General features: G+C 39.9%; 1 protein-coding gene across 1 annotated transcript in view; it reads left to right on the top strand.

Annotated features, from left to right (window-relative positions):
* Positions 1–9,341, top strand: part of PPIC (peptidylprolyl isomerase C) — a 59,677-nt gene extending 50,336 nt beyond the window's left edge. The window contains exon 5 of the mRNA XM_053701610.1: positions 9,166–9,341. Coding sequence (XP_053557585.1) covers positions 9,166–9,300 — 135 coding nt within the window. The 3' untranslated portion in view covers positions 9,301–9,341. The remainder of the gene's footprint in view (positions 1–9,165) is intronic.
* Positions 9,342–23,589: the final 14,248 nt, after the last annotated feature.

Below are 23,589 nucleotides of genomic sequence, written 5' to 3'. Positions count from 1 at the left end.
TTGTATGAGGAAAATGATTTTAGCAACCGTAACTAAAATCCATGGCTGTTCCACACAGGACTGTTGAGAGCAATTAACTTCAGTTGGGGGAACAGTGTGCAGTCTCTTGCTGCTTGAGGTATGACACATTCTAACAAGACGATGTAATGCTGGAAGCTGTCATTTTCCCTATGGGATCCGGTAAGCCATGTTTATTACGATCATAAATAAGGGCTTCACAAGGGCTTATTAAGACTGTAGACTGTTTCTGGGCTAAACCGATTCATTATTAACACATATTTAGCCTTGAGGAATCATTTTATCTGGGTATTTTTGATATAATAATATCGGCAGGCACTGTATTAGACACCTTATTCCTTAGGGGCTTTCCCAAAGCTTAAGCAGAGCCTCATTTTCGCGCCGGTGTGGCGCACTTGTTTTTGAGAGGCATGGCATGCAGTCGCATGTGAGAGGAGCTCTGATACTTAGAAAAGACTTTCTGAAGGCGTCATTTGGTATCGTATTCCCCTTTGGGCTTGGTTGGGTCTCAGCAAAGCAGATACCAGGGACTGTAAAGGGGTTAAAGTTTAAAACGGCTCCGGTTCCGTTATTTTAAGGGTTAAAGCTTCCAAATTTGGTGTGCAATACTTTTAAGGCTTTAAGACACTGTGGTGAAAATTTGGTGAATTTTGAACAATTCCTTCATGTTTTTTCGCAATTGCAGTAATAAAGTGTGTTCAGTTTAAAATTTAAAGTGACAGTAACGGTTTTATTTTAAAACGTTTTTATACTTTGTTATCAAGTTTATGCCTGTTTAACATGTCTGAACTACCAGATAGACTGTGTTCTGAATGTGGGGAAGCCAGAATTCCTATTCATTTAAATAAATGTGATTTATGTGATAATGACAATGATGCCCAAGATGATTCCTCAAGTGAGGGGAGTAAGCATGGTACTGCATCATTCCCTCCTTCGTCTACACGAGTCTTGCCCACTCAGGAGGCCCCTAGTACATCTAGCGCGCCAATACTCCTTACTATGCAACAATTAACGGCTGTAATGGATAATTCTGTCAAAAACATTTTAGCCAAAATGAACCCTTGTCAGCGTAAGCGTGGCTGCTCTGTTTTAGATACTGAAGAGCATGACGACGCTGATATTAATATCTCTGAAGGGCCCCTAACCCAGTCTGATGGGGCCAGGGAGGTTTTGTCTGAGGGAGAAATTACTGATTCAGGGAACATTTCTCAACAGGCTGAACCTGATGTGATTGCATTTAAATTTAAGTTGGAACATCTCCGCATTCTGCTTAAGGAGGTATTATCCACTCTGGATGATTGTGAAAAGTTGGTCATCCCAGAGAAACTATGTAAAATGGACAAGTTCCTAGAGGTGCCGGGGCTCCCAGAAGCTTTTCCTATACCCAAGCGGGTGGCGGACATTGTTAATAAAGAATGGGAAAGGCCCGGTATTCCTTTCGTCCCTCCCCCCATATTTAAAAAATTGTTTCCTATGGTCGACCCCAGAAAGGACTTATGGCAGACAGTCCCCAAGGTCGAGGGAGCGGTTTCCACTTTAAACAAACGCACCACTATACCCATAGAGGATAGTTGTGCTTTCAAAGATCCTATGGATAAAAAATTAGAAGGTTTGCTTAAAAAGATGTTTGTTCAGCAGGGTTACCTTCTACAACCAATTTCATGCATTGTCCCTGTCGCTACAGCCGCATGTTTCTGGTTCGATGAGCTGATAAAGACGCTCGATAGTGATTCTCCTCCTTATGAGGAGATTATGGACAGAATCAATGCTCTCAAATTGGCTAATTCTTTCACCCTAGACGCCACTTTGCAATTGGCTAGGTTAGCGGCTAAGAATTCTGGGTTTGCTATTGTGGCGCGCAGAGCGCTTTGGTTGAAATCTTGGTCGGCTGATGCGTCTTCCAAGAACAAGCTACTTAACATTCCTTTCAAGGGGAAAACGCTGTTTGGCCCTGACTTGAAAGAGATTATCTCTGATATCACTGGGGGTAAGGGCCACGCCCTTCCTCAGGATCGGCCTTTCAAGGCAAAAAATAGACCTAATTTTCGTCCCTTTCGTAAAAACGGACCAGCCCAAAGTGCTACGTCCTCTAAGCAAGAGGGTAATACTTCTCAAGCCAAGCCAGCTTGGAGACCAATGCAAGGCTGGAACAAGGGAAAGCAGGCCAAGAAACCTGCCACTGCTACCAAGACAGCATGAAATGTTGGCCCCCGATCCGGGACCGGATCTGGTGGGGGGCAGACTCTCTCTCTTCGCTCAGGCTTGGGCAAGAGATGTTCTGGATCCTTGGGCGCTAGAAATAGTCTCCCAAGGTTATCTTCTGGAATTCAAGGGACTTCCCCCAAGGGGGAGGTTCCACAGGTCTCAGTTGTCTTCAGACCACATAAAAAGACAGGCGTTCTTACATTGTGTAGAAGACCTGTTAAAAATGGGAGTGATTCATCCAGTTCCATTAAGAGAACAAGGGATGGGGTTCTACTCCAATCTGTTCATAGTTCCCAAAAAAGAGGGAACGTTCAGACCAATCTTAGATCTCAAGATCTTAAACAAGTTTCTCAAGGTTCCATCGTTCAAGATGGAAACCATTCGAACTATTCTTCCTTCCATCCAGGAAGGTCAATTCATGACCACGGTGGATTTAAAGGATGCGTATCTACATATTCCTATCCACAAGGAACATCATCGGTTCCTAAGGTTCGCATTCCTGGACAAACATTACCAGTTCGTGGCGCTTCCTTTCTGATTAGCCACTGCTCCAAGGATTTTCACAAAGGTACTAGGGTCCCTTCTAGCTGTGCTACGACCAAGGGGCGTTGCGGTAGTACCTTACTTGGACGACATTCTGATTCAAGCGTCGTCCCTTCCTCAAGCAAAGGCTCACACGGACATCGTCCTGGCCTTTCTCAGATCTCACGGATGGAAAGTGAACGTGGAAAAGAGTTCTCTATCCCCGTCAACAAGGGTTCCCTTCTTGGGAACAATTATAGACTCCTTAGAAATGAGGATTTTTCTGACAGAGGTCAGAAAAACAAAACTTCTAGACTCTTGTCGGATACTTCATTCCGTTCCTCTTCCTTCCATAGCTCAGTGCATGGAAGTGATCGGGTTGATGGTAGCGGCAATGGACATAGTTCCTTTTGCGCGCATTCATCTAAGACCATTACAACTGTGCATGCTCAGTCAGTGGAATGGGGACTATACAGACTTGTCTCCGAAGATACAAGTAAATCAGAGGACCAGAGACTCACTCCGTTGGTGGCTGTCCCTGGACAACCTGTCACAAGGGATGACATTCCGCAGACCAGAGTGGGTCATTGTCACGACCGACGCCAGTCTGATGGGCTGGGGCGCGGTCTGGGGACCCCTGAAAGCTCAGGGTCTTTGGTCTCGGGAAGAATCTCTTCTACCGATAAATATTCTGGAACTGAGAGCGATATTCAATGCTCTCAAGGCCTGGCCTCAGCTAGCGAGGACCAAGTTCATACGGTTTCAATCAGACAACATGACAACTGTTGCGTACATCAACCATCAGGGGGGAACAAGGAGTTCCCTAGCGATGGAAGAAGTGACCAAAATCATTCTATGGGCGGAGTCTCACTCCTGCCACCTGTCTGCTATCCACATCCCAGGAGTGGAAAATTGGGAAGCGGATTTTCTGAGTCGTCAGACATTGCATCCGGGGGAGTGGGAACTCCATCCGGAAATCTTTGCCCAAGTCACTCACCTGTGGGGCATTCCAGACATGGATCTGATGGCCTCTCGTCAGAACTTCAAAGTTCCTTGCTACGGGGCCAGATCCAGGGATCCCAAGGCGGCTCTAGTAGATGCACTAGTAGCACCTTGGACCTTCAAACTAGCTTATGTGTTCCCGCCATTTCCTCTCATCCCCAGGCTGGTAGCCAGGATCAATCAGGAGAGGGCGTCGGTGATCTTGATAGCTCCTGCGTGGCCACGCAGGACTTGGTATGCAGATCTGGTGAATATGTCATCGGCTCCACCTTGGAAGCTACCTTTGAGACGAGACCTTCTTGTTCAGGGTCCGTTCGAACATCCGAATCTGGTTTCACTCCAGCTGACTGCTTGGAGATTGAACGCTTGATTTTATCGAAGCGAGGATTCTCAGATTCTGTTATTGATACTCTTGTTCAGGCCAGAAAGCCTGTAACTAGAAAGATTTACCACAAAATTTGGAAAAAATATATCTGTTGGTGTGAATCTAAAGGATTCCCTTGGGACAAGGTTAAGATTCCTAGGATTCTATCCTTCCTTCAAGAAGGATTGGAAAAAGGATTATCTGCAAGTTCCCTGAAGGGACAGATTTCTGCCTTGTCGGTGTTACTTCACAAAAAGCTGGCAGCTGTGCCAGATGTTCAAGCCTTTGTTCAGGCTCTGGTTAGAATCAAGCCTGTTTACAAACCTTTGACTCCTCCTTGGAGTCTCAATTTAGTTCTTTCAGTTCTTCAGGGGGTTCCGTTTGAACCCTTACATTCCGTTGATATTAAGTTATTATCTTGGAAAGTTTTGTTTTTAGTTGCAATTTCTTCTGCTAGAAGAGTCTCAGAATTATCTGCTCTGCAGTGTTCTCCTCCTTATCTGGTGTTCCATGCAGATAAGGTGGTTTTACGTACTAAACCTGGTTTTCTTCCAAAAGTTGTTTCTAACAAAAACATTAACCAGGAGATTATCGTACCTTCTCTGTGTCCAAAACCAGTTTCAAAGAAGGAACGTTTGTTGCACAATTTGGATGTTGTTCGCGCTCTAAAATTCTATTTAGATGCTACAAAGGATTTTAGACAAACATCTTCCTTGTTTGTTGTTTATTCAGGTAAAAGGAGAGGTCAAAAAGCAACTTCTACCTCTCTCTCTTTTTGGATTAAAAGCATCATCAGATTGGCTTACGAGACTGCCGGACGGCAGCCTCCCGAAAGAATCACAGCTCATTCCACTAGGGCTGTGGCTTCCACATGGGCCTTCAAGAACGAGGCTTCTGTTGATCAGATATGTAGGGCAGCGACTTGGTCTTCACTGCACACTTTTACCAAATTTTACAAGTTTGATACTTTTGCTTCTTCTGAGGCTATTTTTGGGAGAAAGGTTTTGCAAGCCGTGGTGCCTTCCATTTAGGTGACCTGATTTGCTCCCTCCCTTCATCCGTGTCCTAAAGCTTTGGTATTGGTTCCCACAAGTAAGGATGACGCCGTGGACCGGACACACCTATGTTGGAGAAAACAGAATTTATGTTTACCTGATAAATTTCTTTCTCCAACGGTGTGTCCGGTCCACGGCCCGCCCTGGTTTTTTAATCAGGTCTGATAATTTATTTTCTTTAACTACAGTCACCACGGTACCATAGGGTTTCTCCTATGCAAATATTCCTCCTTAACGTCGGTCGAATGACTGGGGTAGGCGGAGCCTAGGAGGGATCATGTGACCAGCTTTGCTGGGCTCTTTGCCATTTCCTGTTGGGGAAGAGAATATCCCACAAGTAAGGATGACGCCGTGGACCGGACACACCGTTGGAGAAAGAAATTTATCAGGTAAACATAAATTCTGTTTTTTCAATTTTCAAATGGCTATTTTTACATTTCTGCAGTGTTTGTGTTTAGCTGTAATTTTCCTCTTACTCATTTACTGTACCCACACATATTATATACCGTTTTTCTTGCCATTAAATGGACTTTCTAAAGTTACTATTATTTTCATTATATCTTATAATTTACTATAAAAAAATTATAAAATATGAGAAAAAACTGGAAAAAAACACTTTTTCTAACTTTTAGCCCCAAAATCTGTTACACATCTGCAACCACCAAAAAACACCCATGGTAAATAGTTTCTAAATTTTGTCCTGAGTTTAGAAATACCCAATGTTTACATGCTCTTTGCTTTTTTTGCAAGTTATAGGGCCATAAATACAAGTAGCACTTTGCTATTTCTAAACCACTTTTTTTCAAAATTAGCGCTAGTTACATTGGGACACTGATATCTTTCAGGAATCCCTGAATATCCCTTGACATGTATATATATTTTTTTAGAAGACATCCCAAAGTATTGATCTAGGCCCATTTTGGTATATTTCATGCCACCATTTCACCGCCAAATGCTATCAAATACAAAAAATCGTTCACTTTTTCACAAACTTTCGGTTTCTCACTGAAATTGTTTACAAACAGCTTGTGCAATTATGGCATAAATGTTTGTAAATGCTTCTCTGGCATCCCCTTTGTTCAGAAATAGCAGATATATATGGCTTTGGCGTTGCTTTTTGGTAATTAGAAGGCCGCTAAATGCCACTGCGCACATACGTGTATTATGCCCAGCAGTGAAGGGGTTAATTAGGGAGCATGTAGGGAGCTTTTTGGGGTAATTTTAGCTTTAGTGTAGTGTAGTAAACAACCCAAAGTATTGATCTAGGCACATTTTGGTACATTTCATGCCACCATTTCACCGCCAAATACGTTCAAATAAAAAAGAACTTTAAATTTTTCACAATTTTTGGTTTCTTACTGAAATTATTTACAAACAGCTTGTGCAATTATGGCACAAATGGTTGTAAATGCTTCTCTGGGATCCCCTATGTTCAGAAATAGCAGACATATATGGCTTTGGCGTTGCTTTTTGGTAATTAGAAGGCCGTTAAATTCCGCTGCGCATCACACGTGTATTATGGCTAGCAGTAAAGGGGTTAATTAGGTAGCTTGTAGGAAGCTTGCAGGGTTAATTTGAGCTTTAGTGTAGAGATCAGCCTCCCACCTGAAACATCAGACCCCCTGATCCCTCCCAAACAGCTCTCTTCCCTCCCCCACCCCACAATTGTTCCCGCCATCTTAAGTACTGGCAGAAAATCTGCCAGTACTAAAATAAAAGGTATATTTGTTTGTTTGTTTTAATTTTATATAGCATATTTACATATGCTGCTGTATAGAATCCCCCCTTAGCCCCCAACCTCACGGATCCCCCATAAAACAGTTCTCTAACCCTCCCCCTCTAGTTTAATGGGCACTGTCTGCCAGTACCATTTAGTAAAAAAAATTTGCTTTTATTATTTTTTTGGCTTTATTTTGCCATTTTCTGTAGTGTAGCTTCCCCCCCCCCCCCCCCAGAACCCTTCGATTCTTTTTGAAATTAAAAAACCCCCCCCTTTTCTCCCAATTTTGTATAAAATTTTTCTGTAGCGTAGTAGTTCCCACCCGCTCCCGCCCCGTGCACGCGCACGCGTCAATGCGTGCCCCCGGACCACTGCCGCCTCCGATCCACATCACAGGCCCTTGGCAGGCCGCCCACCCGCCTCCCTGCCTTGCTCCCACCCACCAACGACGCTCCGGTGCAGAGAGGGCCACAGAGTGGCTCTCTCTGCATCGGAGGCTTGTAAAGGGGTATTGCAGGATGCCTCCATATCGAGGCATCATTGCAATACCCTCAGAGCTGCTGGAAGCGATCGCAATCGCTTCCAGCACTCTGTTAGACAACTGACGTACCAGGTACGTCTATTGTCATTAACTGCTTGTTAATGCATGACGTACCTGGTACGTCAGTTGTCATTAAGGGGTTAATGTAATTTTAGTATAATAGGGTAGGTTAATTAATATTTTAATATAGTTTAATGTAATTTTAGTATAATTGTTAGGGTAGGTTAATTAATAGTTTAATATAGTTTAATGTAATTTTAGTATAATAGGGTAGGTTAATAGTTTAATTTAATTCTAAAGGTAAGTTTTAATTTATTATAAGATATTGATGAATTAATATTTAATGTAAAGTTAGCGGGTTGTTAGGTTTAGGGGTTAATAGCTTAATTTAGTTTATGGCGATGTGGGGGCTTGTGGTTTAGGGGTTAATAGGTTTAGTAAGTGGTAGTGATGTGGGAGGCCAGGGGTTTAGGGGTTAATACATTTATTTAGTTGCGGAGGGGTCCGGGAGCGGGGGATAGGGGTTAATAACTTTATTAGAGTTGCGGTGGGCTCCGTGAGCGTAGGGATAGGGGTTAATAACTTTATTTAGTTGCGGTGGGATCCGGGAGCAGCGGGATGGTGGTTAATAACTTTATTAGAGTTGTGGCGGGGTCCGGGATCGGCGGGATGGGGTTAATAACTTTATTTAGTTGCGGCGGGATAGGGGTTAAACATTTTAGTATAGTGGCGGTGTTTAGTGACAGGATATAAATAAAGTTGGGAAAAAGCCGAATAGCAGCGAGATCGATGACTGTTAGTTAACAACAGTCCGCTGCTCATCGCCCCTTACTTGGTGCACGTCTTTTTTTATAAATATGGAGAGCGTATTCAGGTCCGTGGCCGCGATGTTAGGCGAGCGTATTGATGCCGTTGAATGCAGCATAGTTGACGGCGTGATAATTCGGCCTGATAGAATACACTTCCATAAGAAGTGGTGGAAGACAAACAGGATAACTTTAGAGACCATCCTGGAGTCATTTGATAATCATCAAACTACTTTAGAAGTCATTTGTGCATTATCTGACATTATCAGGCTTGTAAAGTTATCAGCTAAGGTAAACAATTCTGGGTGATGACTTCAGAATGATTAGCAGATTACCTTACTGATAACTTCACAAGCATGAACAGCCAATGACTCTACAGTCATCTCATTTAAATATTTCAGCCTGTGGGCATACTTCAGGATGCTTCTAATGACTAGTCTAGAGTCATAGATTACTTCAGAATGACTGCAGGAAGATCATCCTTTTTTGTTTAGGGTAAAGAGGACTTCAAAAAGGCCTTAAAGCGAAGGCATGAGTGTGAAGACTGTAGGGTATAAATGCTAACACATGAAAATAAGTCACGTTGTGAGCCTATTCTTTTCTTCTTTGGGGTAACCTGGCAGCGACAGAAAGAATACATTTTACTAGATCTGGTAACATAGAAGTCCTCAAGTACATTCTTGCATTACATTGTTGTCCTTAATCTTTGATAAATGTGGTTGTTTGCATTGAATGACATATTTTTTATTCTATGTTAAAAAAACTAAAACAGTCTGACCATTGGCATAGTTGACAGTTGTTCAGCATTTCACATTTGATGACCATAACCCTGTATTATCAACTTTGCATACAGAGCCACATCATTACCACTGCCTAAAAAGTAGATAAATATGTATTAAATACTCTTTTCTTTTTTTCCCCTTCCAATACAGGCTATCGTTCACTCGATAGAATTACAGCAGACAGATGAAAGAGATCGCCCACTGCAGGATTGTGTGATTGTTAACAGTGGATATATAGTTGTAAAAGAACAGTTTGTTGTTGAAGTGGATGGTTGGCAAGACTAGAATGTGTATAACAATAAAAATATTATTCTTTTTGTAATCAATTGTTTGTCAGTATAATTATCTTTTTTTTATTTTTTATTTGAGGTTCATTTAAAGGCATACAACATTGCATAAATAGATTCTTATGTCACATGAAATAAAATTATTTAAAAGTTTTACAAGGAGTAATGACAGCAAAAATTGGATTACAAAGAAAAAAAACCCCACAAGGCTAATAATATATGTACCATGTGAACATTTTGTAAATGGAGTGCCTGTCACCTAAGGACCCTCTAAATGACACAGTAGGTCTCTCTTGGACCTTCTAACAGAAACATAAATATTTGAGTAAAAGAAGGTGATTTCAACCCTAGGAGACCACTTATGGGTCTCAAATGATAAACCTCATTTTTATAATGCTTTATATCATGCATAACAAATAAACTTAAAACATTTTTCTTGTAACTCAATAGGCCACTATTGGGCCAAACTGAAATATTAACTCAAGGTAGGAGAAAGAAATTATTTTAGCATGTACAATTTGTAGGTAATTTTGAAAGTTATAATAAGGGTTGCAGCATAGGCAAGAGAAGCCGCGCATTTAGTTCTCCCTAACCGGGGGGACACATTATAGATTGGGGGGGGGTGAGTATATATATATATGTAGAAGCAGTATAATATTAAGAAAACTATATGTATAGGGCTAATGTAGATGGGGTAGCCCATATCCAATATGCTCCATATGTAGGCCTCCAAGAATCCAATGGGTACTATGAGAACACCAGTTGAAGGCTAGGGTTATACAGACGACATATCAACAATGTATTTTAAATTCACAAGAATACACATAAGTATAGAGATTCAAACAATTTAAATAAATATCAAGGCTGATAGAATATAGTCTGGTAGGGAAGTTCCAACAATACAGTTGGCACATTATGAATATCAGGTCAGCTGTCTATATCCCTAGGTCAAACAAACTACAGTATAAGAAAGTTTTCTAGAGTGTAGTAAACAGTATGTACTGAAGAATATGCCTACATAGAAAAGTTTAATGGCTAATTGTATCCTGGTATAAGAATAGGCTAGCTATACCATAACAAAATGTCCTCTCTATATATGTAACATCTTAAAAGAAGAATGTGGGTTACATGTTGGTCCAAAGTCCCACCTAACAAATAAAAGCCCCAAATTCGGAACCATCCAATGAAACAAGGCTTATGTAGCTCGATTAGTATATTATGTGTAAGGAAACCATAATTGGTAACAGCAGCACGGGTCCAGCCCGCATTGGTGTCCCAACAGATGCCTCCCAATACAGCTACGTGTCTCAGTGTAAGAATGGCTACAGCAGCGAATGAAAAAGGTCACATTATGTCACACATTTATGCTAAGGAGTGACTGAGATCCAGCTTAAATACTGGTGAGAAAAATAATTCCTATGTGGAGCTAACAGGGATACATTTGAGGAATTCTAAAGAGAGAAGGAAGCAAAACGTCTTTAAGTTGTCTAGTGACATAGAATGGTATTTATTTAATATGACAGGCAGCAAAATACAGTCAGCAGTAGCAGACAGATCTAATTTAATACTATGGGATCGAGCTAGTTTTGCAGCCAAATCAGGAGTGCAGTGTACTGATGGGAAACCATAGCTAATGTCGCCGACCCCATTCAATATGTGTGTAGCAGTTTATACCCATGCCATATTATATCATCAATACTAGAACAGAAAATATGAGTATTGCAATTATCTTATTCCCGTTCTCTCAAACTTAAAACCAATATCTAGCTTGTGTAGCGTACAATTAGAACAGGAAATATGAACTATAACATGTAAAACTCTGAAGTATTGCTTGGAATAGCAGCATCCCATATGCTTAGGACTTAGGCTCTATTTAGTAGAATCAGAAATAAAGAGTCCCCATCGACTTACACCTAATCGCTCCATAGGTTCAATATCACATATTAGTGAGATAAGCAATGTGGAGACAGCGTACTTGACTTAAAACGGTTAATACTAACGTGTATCTTAGTCCTAAAGACAGAACAGGTATTGTATATGGGATTAAAGTTCTAAATTCTAGAATCTTGAAAGTCCTACTAGGAACAACATATAATTTTACCTATATACTTTAGAGGCACTGCAATAGCAATAAACAATAGCGCTATGATACTATGCTACTACTAAAGGTTCAATACGCCAATATAAGAGTGAGACCTTAGATACATCAATTAAAGGCATGAGAAGTAAATAGATAAAAAGGCTCAGCAAGCAGCTAAATAGATGTTAACCAAAAACATTGCCAATCAACATCATCGCTGCCTTTATATGTCAATACAACAGAAATGGAATTAGCATAAAACTTGTAAGTTCGAGTGTCAGTAGGAAAATGTCCGAAGTAAGTGAAGATGCCATCCCCCACTTACTATAGGAAGTCCTGTTGCTTCAGCAAACGGCGATAGTACTGAGAAGGTAACTCCAGATACAGTGGCCCAAAGGACCAAAACTTTGCAGGAAGTAAGTCAACAGTACAACCCCAATGGGCATATCAGATTTAACCCACTCCCAAACTTGCCCCACAATGGGATCGTTGAGGGAAGCCTCCAGGGTCCCTTTGAAAGTGTAGCCGGGACAGATAGGAGATGACAAGTAGCAAAGAAGTCAATAAAAAGCAGGGAATCTGTAGCCGAATCTCACTAAATAATTTATCCAGGCTTTTCATGAATTCCCCTTAAAACCTGACCATGACTGGCCCGTATTCTGCAGAAATGCGGTTACCTTTCCTCATTGAAGTCATGTGGCTCTCCAGGACGGTCTTTGGTTTCTCAGCCGTAACCATGCCCTCTGATCCCTTGCTTAGCATGGAGTCAGATGATAAATTAATAGGGGTGAGTGGGAAGCGCCGGGGCCCCAAAGCGCCCCCACCACCACATTCTGGGGAAGTTGCAGGCAGGGCTGGCTGTCGGATAGTGTGTGAGCCGCTGTAGCAGAACGCTGAGTGTAGCATATCCTCAAGGGCTTTATGGTGGCTTTGGAGTAGGCATCGTGGCTGATGATAGAACATGTGATCCATTGTTAAGTTAGTGCGCAGTCTATGAGCAGACTTGGTCCGGGGGGGTATCCCCACTTTCTTAGCACCCCAATACCTGAAATCGGCTAGCCCACTAGAGTTGATCTCTGCTGCGATGTGCACCAATCTGTCCTGGAGTGCTTGAGCTGGTTTTTCAGGTCTTTGTAGCGGCGACAGGAGTTAAGCCATATAAACTACACCCTGAAGCCAAGATGGCTGCCATCTTCACTCGATCTCTGTGCCAACTTCTCAAGCCTCTAACTGCCCCCAGACAGGTTGCTCTTCACTGTATCTAAGGCTAGATGGTTAGGGTAGGCTTAGTAAGCAAACTTAGGCTGTTTTGTGGGGAAGGTGAGCGGTGCTGGTTAAAAGATAAGCAAATTTAGTCAGAGCTCCTAGAATGTGCGACCGCTCACCTACCCGGCTGGCTCCGCCCCAGTATAATTATCTTTTAACTGGAAATATATATACTATTCATCAATGAATTAATTAAAGGGACAATGTACTGAACAACCATCATTTATACTTACCTGATAAATGAATTTGTTTCATGGTGGTGAGAGTCCGTGATCCATTACTCCAGGCTACTAGGAGGAGACAAAGATCCCAAAACTTCAAGAGCCCTTAAATCCCCTACCGCCTTACTGGAAACTAGTCTGATGTATAGCCAAACCAGAAGATAAGAAGGTAGAGAAATTAAATAAGAGCAAAACAAAAAAAGAGCTGGGAAAAAAGAGGTGCATACTTGATATGTCTATGTGGGGGATCATGGACTCTCACCACCATGAAAAAAATTATTTATATGGTAAGCATACATTATATTTCCATTCATAAAGGTGGTGAGAGTCCACGATTCATTCCTCCTGTGAACTAATACCCAAGCTGTGGAGTCCATGAACAATCTGGGCAGGACTAGACATAGTATTCCAAATACATTGTTTCAGGGTTTTTTTTTAATAATTTATGTTTTTATTCATTTTTAATGCAGAAAAAACAAGAGAAAAATATTAAATGCCCAGAAACAGCTGCCTGAAGGACTCTCCTACTAAAGGCTGCTTCAGAAGTAGCAAAAACATCAACATGGTAGAATTTAGAAAAAGTATGTAAGGAAGACCATGTAGCAGCCTTTGATCAAATTTGATCAACTGAGGCCACATTCTTAAAGGCCCAAGAAGTAGCAACTGATCTGGTAGAATGGGCAGTAATAAATACAAATAAATTCAATCCCAAACAAAATAATAATGCAAATAAATGTGATGTTAAAGGATATCGTGTAGGCGATCCCCAAAATAAAAGAGAGAAAAAGAAAATACAAATAGTGTAATACTGTTTACATAAATTTTATACGGTATATAAGTACCAAATAGTTACTCACATGAACCTGAGCTATGATCAGGTCAAAATGCAGTCCTGAGAACAAGGCTGTCAGGATCAGCTGCTCAGTGCGTGTGATCTCCGGTGTCTCAGAGAAAAAGAAAACATCAAAATAGTGTGATATTGTATAACATCAGTATAAACGTTTATAGAGTTCAGAGTTTTACCCACACATTCAGGGAGCTAATCATAAGCCCCACTAGGTATTGCAGACCTGATCTTTAGGCTGTCAGGTAAAGCCACAATGATAGATTTGGGAACCGCTTCCAGAGAAGAATATTTATTTAAAAACATATATAAAATTAAAAATGCAACATGGAGAGCGCAGTCATTCAGTCTATAAAGAGGATGGCCACGGATTGAAACCGTGTACCCTTATAGTAGCCAAAGTCCTTACATGTACAAGACCGCTCTTCACTATGACGTCACCAGTTGTGTAGGTCTTGACGTACATTTCACGATGCCCCTGTGGAAGAGTAAATGTCAGCGGTTCCTTGCGTCCTATTTATAGCTGGATGTCCATCAAACCAGCTATTGATGCTGAGAGATTTAAGGTGGTATTCATCAAATCCTAAAAAATCTATACAAAAAACATTTTCTTTTCATCAGTAAAAGGCGATTTCTTAACCATATATCTGATAATCTCATCAAGGAATAAAAACATAATGACATAATATGAACAATCTACAATCTGTAATTAATAAAACATTGTATTTCATATATTCAGGTTAAAAAGTGACATAATTCAAAATCTGCATTTAAACCAAAAAGCACCATCGTATTGAGTTCAAAAATCCATTTCCTCTCCAATTTTGATAATTCATTCTCCCTATTGGACCCTCTCCAGTGTGTATTTCATTTTCTGATTCCTTTAAAGCAGTGATTTGCAACCTTTTTTTTGCCGTGGCACACTTTTTTACATTAAAAAATCCGGTGGCACACCACCATCCCAAAATTTTACAAAATCACACATTGTAGCCTAATACAGGATATATATACAGTATATATATATATATATATATATATATATATATATATATATATATATATATATATATACACACTGTACTGTGCTGTCATGCCATGCCTCCTACAAACTATACATGACATATTGACATTCATTCACAAACACCCCCGCACTGTTGTCAGTCTGCCGCGGCACACCTGAGGATCTCTCACGGCACACTGGTTGAAAAACACTGCTTTAAAGAATAAACTACTAGAATCTTTCCCATGTTTCTCTCTAAAATGTAGAGACACTGGATGTTTTTGAGAACCCTTTTTTTATATTGTAAATATGTTCATATATTCTGGTTTTTAAAAATCTTGTTGTTTTTCCCTATATAAAATAAATTACATTCACAAGATAACATATTCATTACAAATTTACTATTGCAGGTTATCAATTTGTTAATTTCATATTTTTTCTTCCTGTCAGAGTAAAAACAATGGCCCAGATTACGAGTTTTGCATTAGAGGCTCTGCTAACGAGCAGTTTTCTCTCACCGCTCACTTACCTGCAGCGCTGGTATTACGAGTTTTCAGAAACCCGTCGTTAAAAGGCAAGAAGTGAGCGTTGAGAAAAATTTTGCTCATGACCGCACTCCAATACCAGCGCTGCTTAAGTCAGCGGTGAGCTGGTGTAACGTGCTCGTGCACGATTTCCCCATAGGAATCAACGGGGAGAGCCGGCTGAAAAAAAGTCTAACACCTGCAAAAAAGCAGCGTAAAACTCAGTAACGCAGTCCCATTGATTCCTATGGGGAAATAAAATTTATTTCTACGCCTAACACCCTAACATGAACCCTGAGTCTAAACACCCCTAATCTTACACTTATTAACCCCTAATCTGCCGCCCCCAACATCGCCGCCACCTACATTATACTTATGAACCCCTAATCTGCTGCCCCCAACATTGCCGACACCTACCTTATATATATTAACCCCTAATCTTATTAACCCCTAATCTGACGCCCCTAAAATAAACATATTAACCCCTAAACCGCTGCACTCCCGCCTCGCAAACATTAGTTAAATATTATTAATCCCTAATCTGCCAGCCCTAACATCGCCGCCACCTACCTACATTTATTAACCCCTAATCTGGCGCCCCCAACGTTGCCGCCACTATATTAAAGTTATTAACCCCTAAACCTAAGTCTAACCCTAAACCTAAAACCCCCTAACTTAAATATAATCTAAATAACTATTACTATCATTAACTATATAATTCCTATTTAAAACTAAATACTTTCCTATAAAATAAAACCTAAGATAGCTACAATATAACTAATAGTTACATTTTAGCTAGTTTAGGATTTATTTTTATTTTACAGGCAAGTTTGTATTTATTTTAACTAGGTAGAAAAGTTATTAAATAGTTATTAACTATTTAATAACTACCTAGTTAAAATAAAGACAAATTTACCTGTAAAATAAAACCTAAGTTACACTAACACCTAACACTACACTATAATTAAATAAATTAACTAAATTAAATACAATTACTTACATTAAATTAAATTAGCTAAAGCACAAAAAAAAAAACACTAAATTACAGAAAATAATAAACAAATTACAGAAATTTAAACTAATTACAACTAATCTAATAGCCCTATTAAAATAAAAAAGCCCCCCCAAAAATAAAAAAAACCCCTAGCCTAAGCTAAACTACCAATAGCCCTTAAAATGGCCTTTTGCGGGGCATTGCCTCAAAGTAATTAGCTCTTTTACCTGTAAAAAAAAAAATACAAACAACCCCCCCAACAGTAAAACCCACCACCTACACAACCAACCCCCCAAATAAAATACTAACTAAAAAAACCTAAGCTCCCCATTGCCCTGAAAAGGGCATTTGGATGGTCATTGCCCTGAAAAGGGCATTTGGATGGGCATTGCCCTTAAAAGGGCAGTTAGCTCTTTTGCCACCCAAACCCTAATCTAAAAAATAAAACCCACCCAACACACCCTTAAAAAAGCCTAACACTAACCCCCTGAAGATCGACTTACCGGGAGACGTCTTCATCCAAGCTGGGCGAAGTGGTCCTCCAGAAGGGCAGAAGTCTTCATCCAAGCCGGGCAGAAATGGTCCTCCAGACGGGCAGAACTCTTCATCCAGACGGCATCTTCTATCTTCATCCATCCAGCGCGGAGCGGGTCCATCTTCAAGACATCCGACGCGGAGCATCTTCTTCATCCGACGCCTAAAACAGAATGAAGGTACCTTTAAGTGACGTCATCCAAGATGGCGTCCCTTAGATTCTGATTGGCTGATAGAATTCTATCAGCCAATCGGAATTAAGGTAGAAAAATCCAATAGGATTGAGCTTGCATTCTATTGGCTGTTCCAATCAGCCAATAGAATGCAAGCTCAATCCTATTGGCTGATTGGATCAGCCAATAGGATTGAACTTCAATCCTATTGGCTGATTGCATCAGCCAATAGGATTTTTTCTACCTTAATTCCGATTGGCTGATAGAATTCTATCAGCCAATTGGAATCTAAGGGACGCCATCTTGGATGACGTAACTTTAAGGTACCTTCATTCTGTTTTAGTCGTCGGATGAAGAGGATGCTCCGCGTCGGACGTCTTGAAGATGGACCCGATCCACGCCGGATGGATGAAGATAGAAGAGATGAAGACTTCTGCCCGTCTGGAGGACCACCTCTGCCCGGCTTGGATGAAGACTTCTGCCCGTCTGGAGGACCACTTCTGCCCGGCTTGGATGAAGACTTCTGCCCATCTGGAGGACCACTTCTGCCCGGCTTGGATGAAGACTTCTGCCCATCTGGAGGACCACTTCGCCCGGCTTGGATGAAGACGTATCCTGGTAAGTCGATCTTCAGGGGATTAGTGTTAGGCTTTTTTAAGGGTTTATGGGGTGGGTTTTATTTTTTACATTAGGGTTTGGGCGGCAAAAGAGCTAACTGCCCTTTTAAGGGCAATGCCCATCCAAATGCCCTTTTCAGGGCAATGGGGAGCTTAGGTTTTTTTAGCTAGTATTTTATTTGGGGGGTTGGTTGTGTGGGTGGTGGGTTTTACTGTTGGGGGGGTTGTTTGTTTGTTTTTTTTGACAGGTAAAAGAGCTGATTACTTTGGGGCAATGCCCCGCAAAAGGCCCTTTTAATGGCTATTGGTAGTTTAGTTTAGGCTAGAGGTTTTTTTTTATTTTGGGGGGGCTTTTTTTTATTTTAATAGGGCTATTAGATTTGGTGTAATTAGTTTAAATTTCTGTAATTTGTTTATTATTGTCTGTAATTTAGTGGGGGGGTTTTGTACTTTAGCTAATTTCATGTAGGTAATTGTATTTAATTTAGTTAATTTATTTAATTATAGTGTAGTGTTAGGTGTTAGTGTAACTTAGGTTAGGTTTTATTTTACAGTTAAATTTGTCTTTATTTTAGCTAGGTAGTTATTAAATCGTTAATAACGATTTAATAACTATTCTACCTAGTTAAAATAAATACAAACTTGCCAGTAAAATAAAAATAAATCCTAAGATAGCTACAATGTAACTATTAGTTATATTTTAGCTAGCTTAGGGTTTATTTTATAGGTATTTAGTTTTAAATAGGAATAATTTAGTTAATGATAGTAATATTTATTTAAATTATATTTAAGTTAGGGGTTGTTAGGTTTAGGGTTAGACTAAGGTTTAGGGGTTAATAACTTTAATATAATGGCGGCGACGTTGAGGGCGGCAGATTAGGGGTTAATAAATGTAGGTAGGTGGCGGCGATGTTAGGTCCGGCAGATTAGGGGTTAATAATATTTAACTGTTTGCGAGGCGGTAGTGCAGCGGTTTAGGGGTTATGTTTATTATAGAGGTGGCAGCAGATTAGGGGTTAATATGTGTAGGTAGGTGGCGGCAGATTAGGGGTTAATAAATATAATGTAGGTGGCGGCGATGTTGGGGTCAGCAGATTAGGGGTTCATACATATAATGTAGGCGGCGGCGGTGTCCGGAGCGGCAGATAAGGGGGTTAACATTTTTATTTTAGTATTTGCGATGCGGGAGGGCCTCGGTTTAGGGGTTAATAGGTAGTTTATGGGTGTTAGTGTACTTTTTAGCACTTTAGTTATGAGTTTCATGTTACGGCATTGTACCATAAAACTCATAACGACTACTACTACAGGGTATGGTGTACCGCTCACTTTTTGGCCTCCCAGGACAGACTCGTAATATCAGCGCTATGGAAGTCTCTTAACGCTGATTTTTTACCCTAACTTGTAATCTAGCCGAGTCTTTGTTATTATGACGATTTCCATTTTAACAACCTGCACAATCCCTACAATATTTACATCCTTTCATATCTGTAAGCCAATTCTTTGGGGTTTCATCTGTAGTGTAGCTTTTGGTCAAATAGTCCTTTTATGTTCATTGCTTTTTTTAAGATAAAATTCGTTTTTTATCTGTTAACTAGTCCTAAAGCCCGTGTACACGGGCCAATTTGTTATGTACCGCGGTGTGTGTCTCTCTCTCTCTCTCTCAGGTCGGGTGGGTGCGCGTGCGAAGGTCTCTCAGCTGTGCGCTGTTTAAACTGCGGAGGTGCGCGCGAGGTCGGGTGGGTGCGCGTGCGAAGGTCTCTCAGCTGTGCGCTGATTACACTGCGGAGGTGCGCGTGCAGGAAGGCCAAGTGTTTGTCTCTACTGCGCATGACGGCTTCAGACAAACACTTGGCCTTTTATAATATAGGATATTGTATTTAAATAGGAGTCTCGTTTTAGGATTCCCCAATGTTTATGATGTGTTTCAGTTCTTTGTTTTGATTGTTATAATTAAAAACAAAACTTAGGTTATTCTTATTTTCCCATTTTATATTTTCTTTATATTTCCTCATCTCCCTTCTATCCAAATTGTTAACCTCTTCTATAGCTGTATTTAACTAATTTTATGAAAACCCCTTTTCTATAAAACGTTTAAAAAAACTTGCTTGTTCATTGATTACTATATTATCTTTGCAATTTCTTCTTATTCTATAGTACATTTTCAGTCCATCTTCTATGGTGACAACTCTCTAATCCAATATAGTTGTTGTTTACATCTGTTTTTTTAAAATGGTTTTTAGTTAATATTTCATTATTTTCAATGTAAATTAATAAAAAATACAGAAAATTAACTTATTTGCTGTAATCTCAAGTAAAATTTAAATTCCAATCATTGGTTTGTAGACTCTCGTATCTAGACTCTTTTTTGGCCTCCTTACAAACCAATGATTGGAAATTAAAGGGACAATTCCATAGAATAAGAAGAAATTGCAAATGCAAAATTTAAATTGCAAAACGTACGTTGAGACCTACACAACTGGTGATGTCATAGTGAAGGGTTGCCTTGTACATGTAAGGATTTGGCTACTATACGGATACACTGTTTCAATCCATAGCCATCCTCTTTATAGACTAAGTGAAAATTGCAAATTGTAACAATTTGCCACGGAAGCCCTGAATGACTGCGCACTCCATGTTGCATTTTTAATATAAAATAAATATTCTTCTCTGGAAGCGGTTCCAGATTCTTTCCTTGTGGCTTTACCCGACAGCGTTTATACTGATGTTATACAATATCACACTAATTTGATGTTTTCTTTTTCTCTGAGACACCGGAGATCACACGCACTGAGCAGCTGATCCTGACAGCCTTGTTCTCAGGACTGCATTTTGACCTGAGCTGATGATAGCTCAGGTTCATGTGAGTAGCTATTTGACACTTCTATACCATATAAAATGTATGTAAACAATATTACACCATTTGTATTTTCTTTTTCTCTCTTATTTTGAGGGATTGAGGATCGCCTACACGATAACCTTTTTAAATCACATTTATTTGCAGAATGGGCAGTAATCCATTAAGGAGGAGACTAACCTGTTTCCAAGTAAGCTTTATGAATCAAAAGCTTCAACCAAGAGACCAACGAAACAGGGTCAGAAGGCTACTGCTGTTTCGTTGGTCTCTTGGTTGAAGCTTTTGAAAAATGAACAAACAAGCTAGAAGATTGTCTAAAATCCTTAGTAGCCTGTGAATAAAACTTCAAAGCTCTGACCACATTTAAATTATGGCGTAGTCTCTCCATAGAATTCTTTGGATTAGGACAAAAAGAAGGAACAACAATCTCACGATTGAAGTTATCAGAAGAAACCACCTTAGGTAAAAAGTCAAACTTAGTTCTCAAAACTGCCTTATCCTGATGAAAAACATGGTAAGTGGGCTTGCAACAAAGAACAGATAATCAAGAAACTCTTCTAGCAGAAGAAATAGCCAAAAGAAACAAGACCTACCAGGACAAAAGCTGAATATCTAAATTATGCATAGGTTCAAAAGAAGGAACCTACAAAACCCTTAAAACCAAATTAAAACTCCAAGGAGGAGAAATGGTTTTATCACAGGCTTAATCCTGACTAAGGACTGAACAAAATTCTAAATATCAACAAATTAGCAATTGTGAAACAAGACAGAAAGGGCAGAGATATTACCCTTTAAAGAACTAGCAGATACACCTATTTCCAAACCATCCTTAAGAAAATTAAGAATTCTAGGAATTCTAAAAAAGTGCCAGCTGAACTCATGTTCCATACACCAAGAAATAAAAGCCTTCCAAACCTTGTGATAAATTCTCCTGGTCACATGTTTACGGGCTTGAATCAAAGTATCAATGACAAAGGCATAGTTTCCATCGGGGTGGTAACATTTGGAAACCGGTGATAAGAACATTTATATCCATTAAAATCTGTGGAGAACTTTTATGTTACCTCGAGTTTCACACTTTACCACCTCAATAGAAAGTAGGCCAGAATAGGAAAAATCTCTTTGCCTTAAAACTATGCGTTTAATCTCCAGCCATTAAGTTGAGATTTTATATCCTGATGAATAAATGGACCCTGAGACAGAAGGCTGTGACACAGTAGAAGAGGCCACAGAAGACAACTGAACATCTGTACCAGATCTGCAAATCAAGTCCTGTAAGGCCAGGCTGGAGCAATCAGAATTACTGATGAGACCTCCAGCTCGATCCTGTCTATTTCCTTTGGTAACAGAACAAGTGAAGGAAAAAAGTACAGTAGACAAAACAACCAAGGAGCTAATAGAACATCTACAAACTCCGTCTGAGGATACCTGGACCTTGCAAAGTACCTGGGGAGATTGTTATTCAAATGAGAATCCATCAGATTTACTTCTGATAAAATGGGCCTCAAGTTGGTCTAAGCACCCTTCTCACAAACACCTGGAGCACCTGCCTTCTTCACCCTCCTCCTAGGAAGGCAAGATTAGTTTCCAGTAAGGTGGGAGGGGGCTGGAGGTTTGGGATCTTTGCCTCCTCCTAGTAGCCAGGAGCATAGTTCCCAGGAGTATGGATCGTGGACTCTCACTACCTTTATGAAAGAAATTGGTTTCCCTTCAAAGTGTTCGCAATGACTTGTTATATTAACTGCAGAGTAGAACATGTTGGAAAATGTCTCCTTTAGGTTTATTTTGTATATAAAACAGCTGTTTCTGTTCATTGAAAGCACAACCCAATGAAATGGGATGAGCTTAAACGGAGAGCAGACCTCATTAGATTATCTTTCTATTATTTACACAAAAACCTCCTTATCTTAACTCAATATAAACAGTACGACCAATACTTAAAGGGACAGTCTACACCAGAATTGTTATTGTTTTAAAAGATAGATAATCCCTTTATTACCCATTTCCCAGTTTTGCATAACCAACACAGTTATAATAATATACTTTTAACCTCTGTGATTATCTTGTATCTAAGCCTCTGCAAACAGACCCTTTTTTCAGTTCTTTTGATAGACTTGCAGTCTAGCCAATCAGTGCCTGCTCCCAGATTACTTCACGTGCACGAGCACAGTGTTATCTATATGAAATATGTGAACTAACACCCTCTAGTGGTGAAAAACTGTTAAAATGCAATCTGAAAAGAGGTGGGCTTCAAGGTCTAAGAAATTAGCATATGAACCTCCTAGGTTAAAGGGACAGTACACTTTAAAATTGTTTTTCCATTAATGTATTTTAAATGACTTGTTATACCAACTGCAGAGTATAAAATATTTGAGAAATTCCATTTTCATGCTTATTTGTGTATATGAAGTAGCTGATTTTGTGCTTTGAAACCACAGCCTATTACAATGGGTTGAACTTAAAGGCGATATCAGATCCCATTATGTACTAAGTTTGTGTAAACAGACTTGCTTCCTTATCTTTTATTTGGCTGGAACACCAAAGCTCAATACATAGAGAGAACAATGGAAAATGATCATTTTATTACTTAACTATCCTGCATCACACAGAGTGTAATCTCTTCTGCTGGCTGTGTATACTTAGGCTATTCAATAGCCTATACTCCAGTATTAATTTGTTCAGTGTAGGTGGCGATACCACAGGCTAAATCAGCTATTTCAAATGCTGAAATAGGAGTAAAGGAGCTACTTGTAACCAATTTAATACACTCTAGCAGGTTAAAAGGATCATTGGTAATAATTTAAAGGGGAGAATTTTTTTGGGTGAACTGTCCCTTTAAGCTTTCAACTAAGAATACCAAGAGAACAAAGCAAAAACATAATTTATGTAAGAACTTACCTGATAAATTAATTTCTTTCATATTAGCAAGAGTCCATGAGCTAGTGACGTATGGGATATACATTCCTACCAGGAGGGGCAAAGTTTCCCAAACCTTAAAATGCCTATAAATACACCCCTCACCACACCCACAATTCAGTTTAACGAATAGCCAAGAAGTGGGCTGATAAGAAAAGAGCGAAAGCATCAAAAAAATAAGGAATTGGAATAATTGTGCTTTATACAAAAAAATCATAACCACTACAAAAAAGGGTGGGCCTCATGGACTCTTGCTAATATGAA

The sequence above is a fragment of the Bombina bombina genome, chromosome 2 (genome assembly GCF_027579735.1).
Source record: "Bombina bombina isolate aBomBom1 chromosome 2, aBomBom1.pri, whole genome shotgun sequence".
NCBI lineage: Eukaryota > Metazoa > Chordata > Amphibia > Anura > Bombinatoridae > Bombina > Bombina bombina.
The sequence above is the reverse complement of the archived record's forward strand: the minus strand, read 5'-3'. Positions and strand labels throughout refer to the sequence as shown.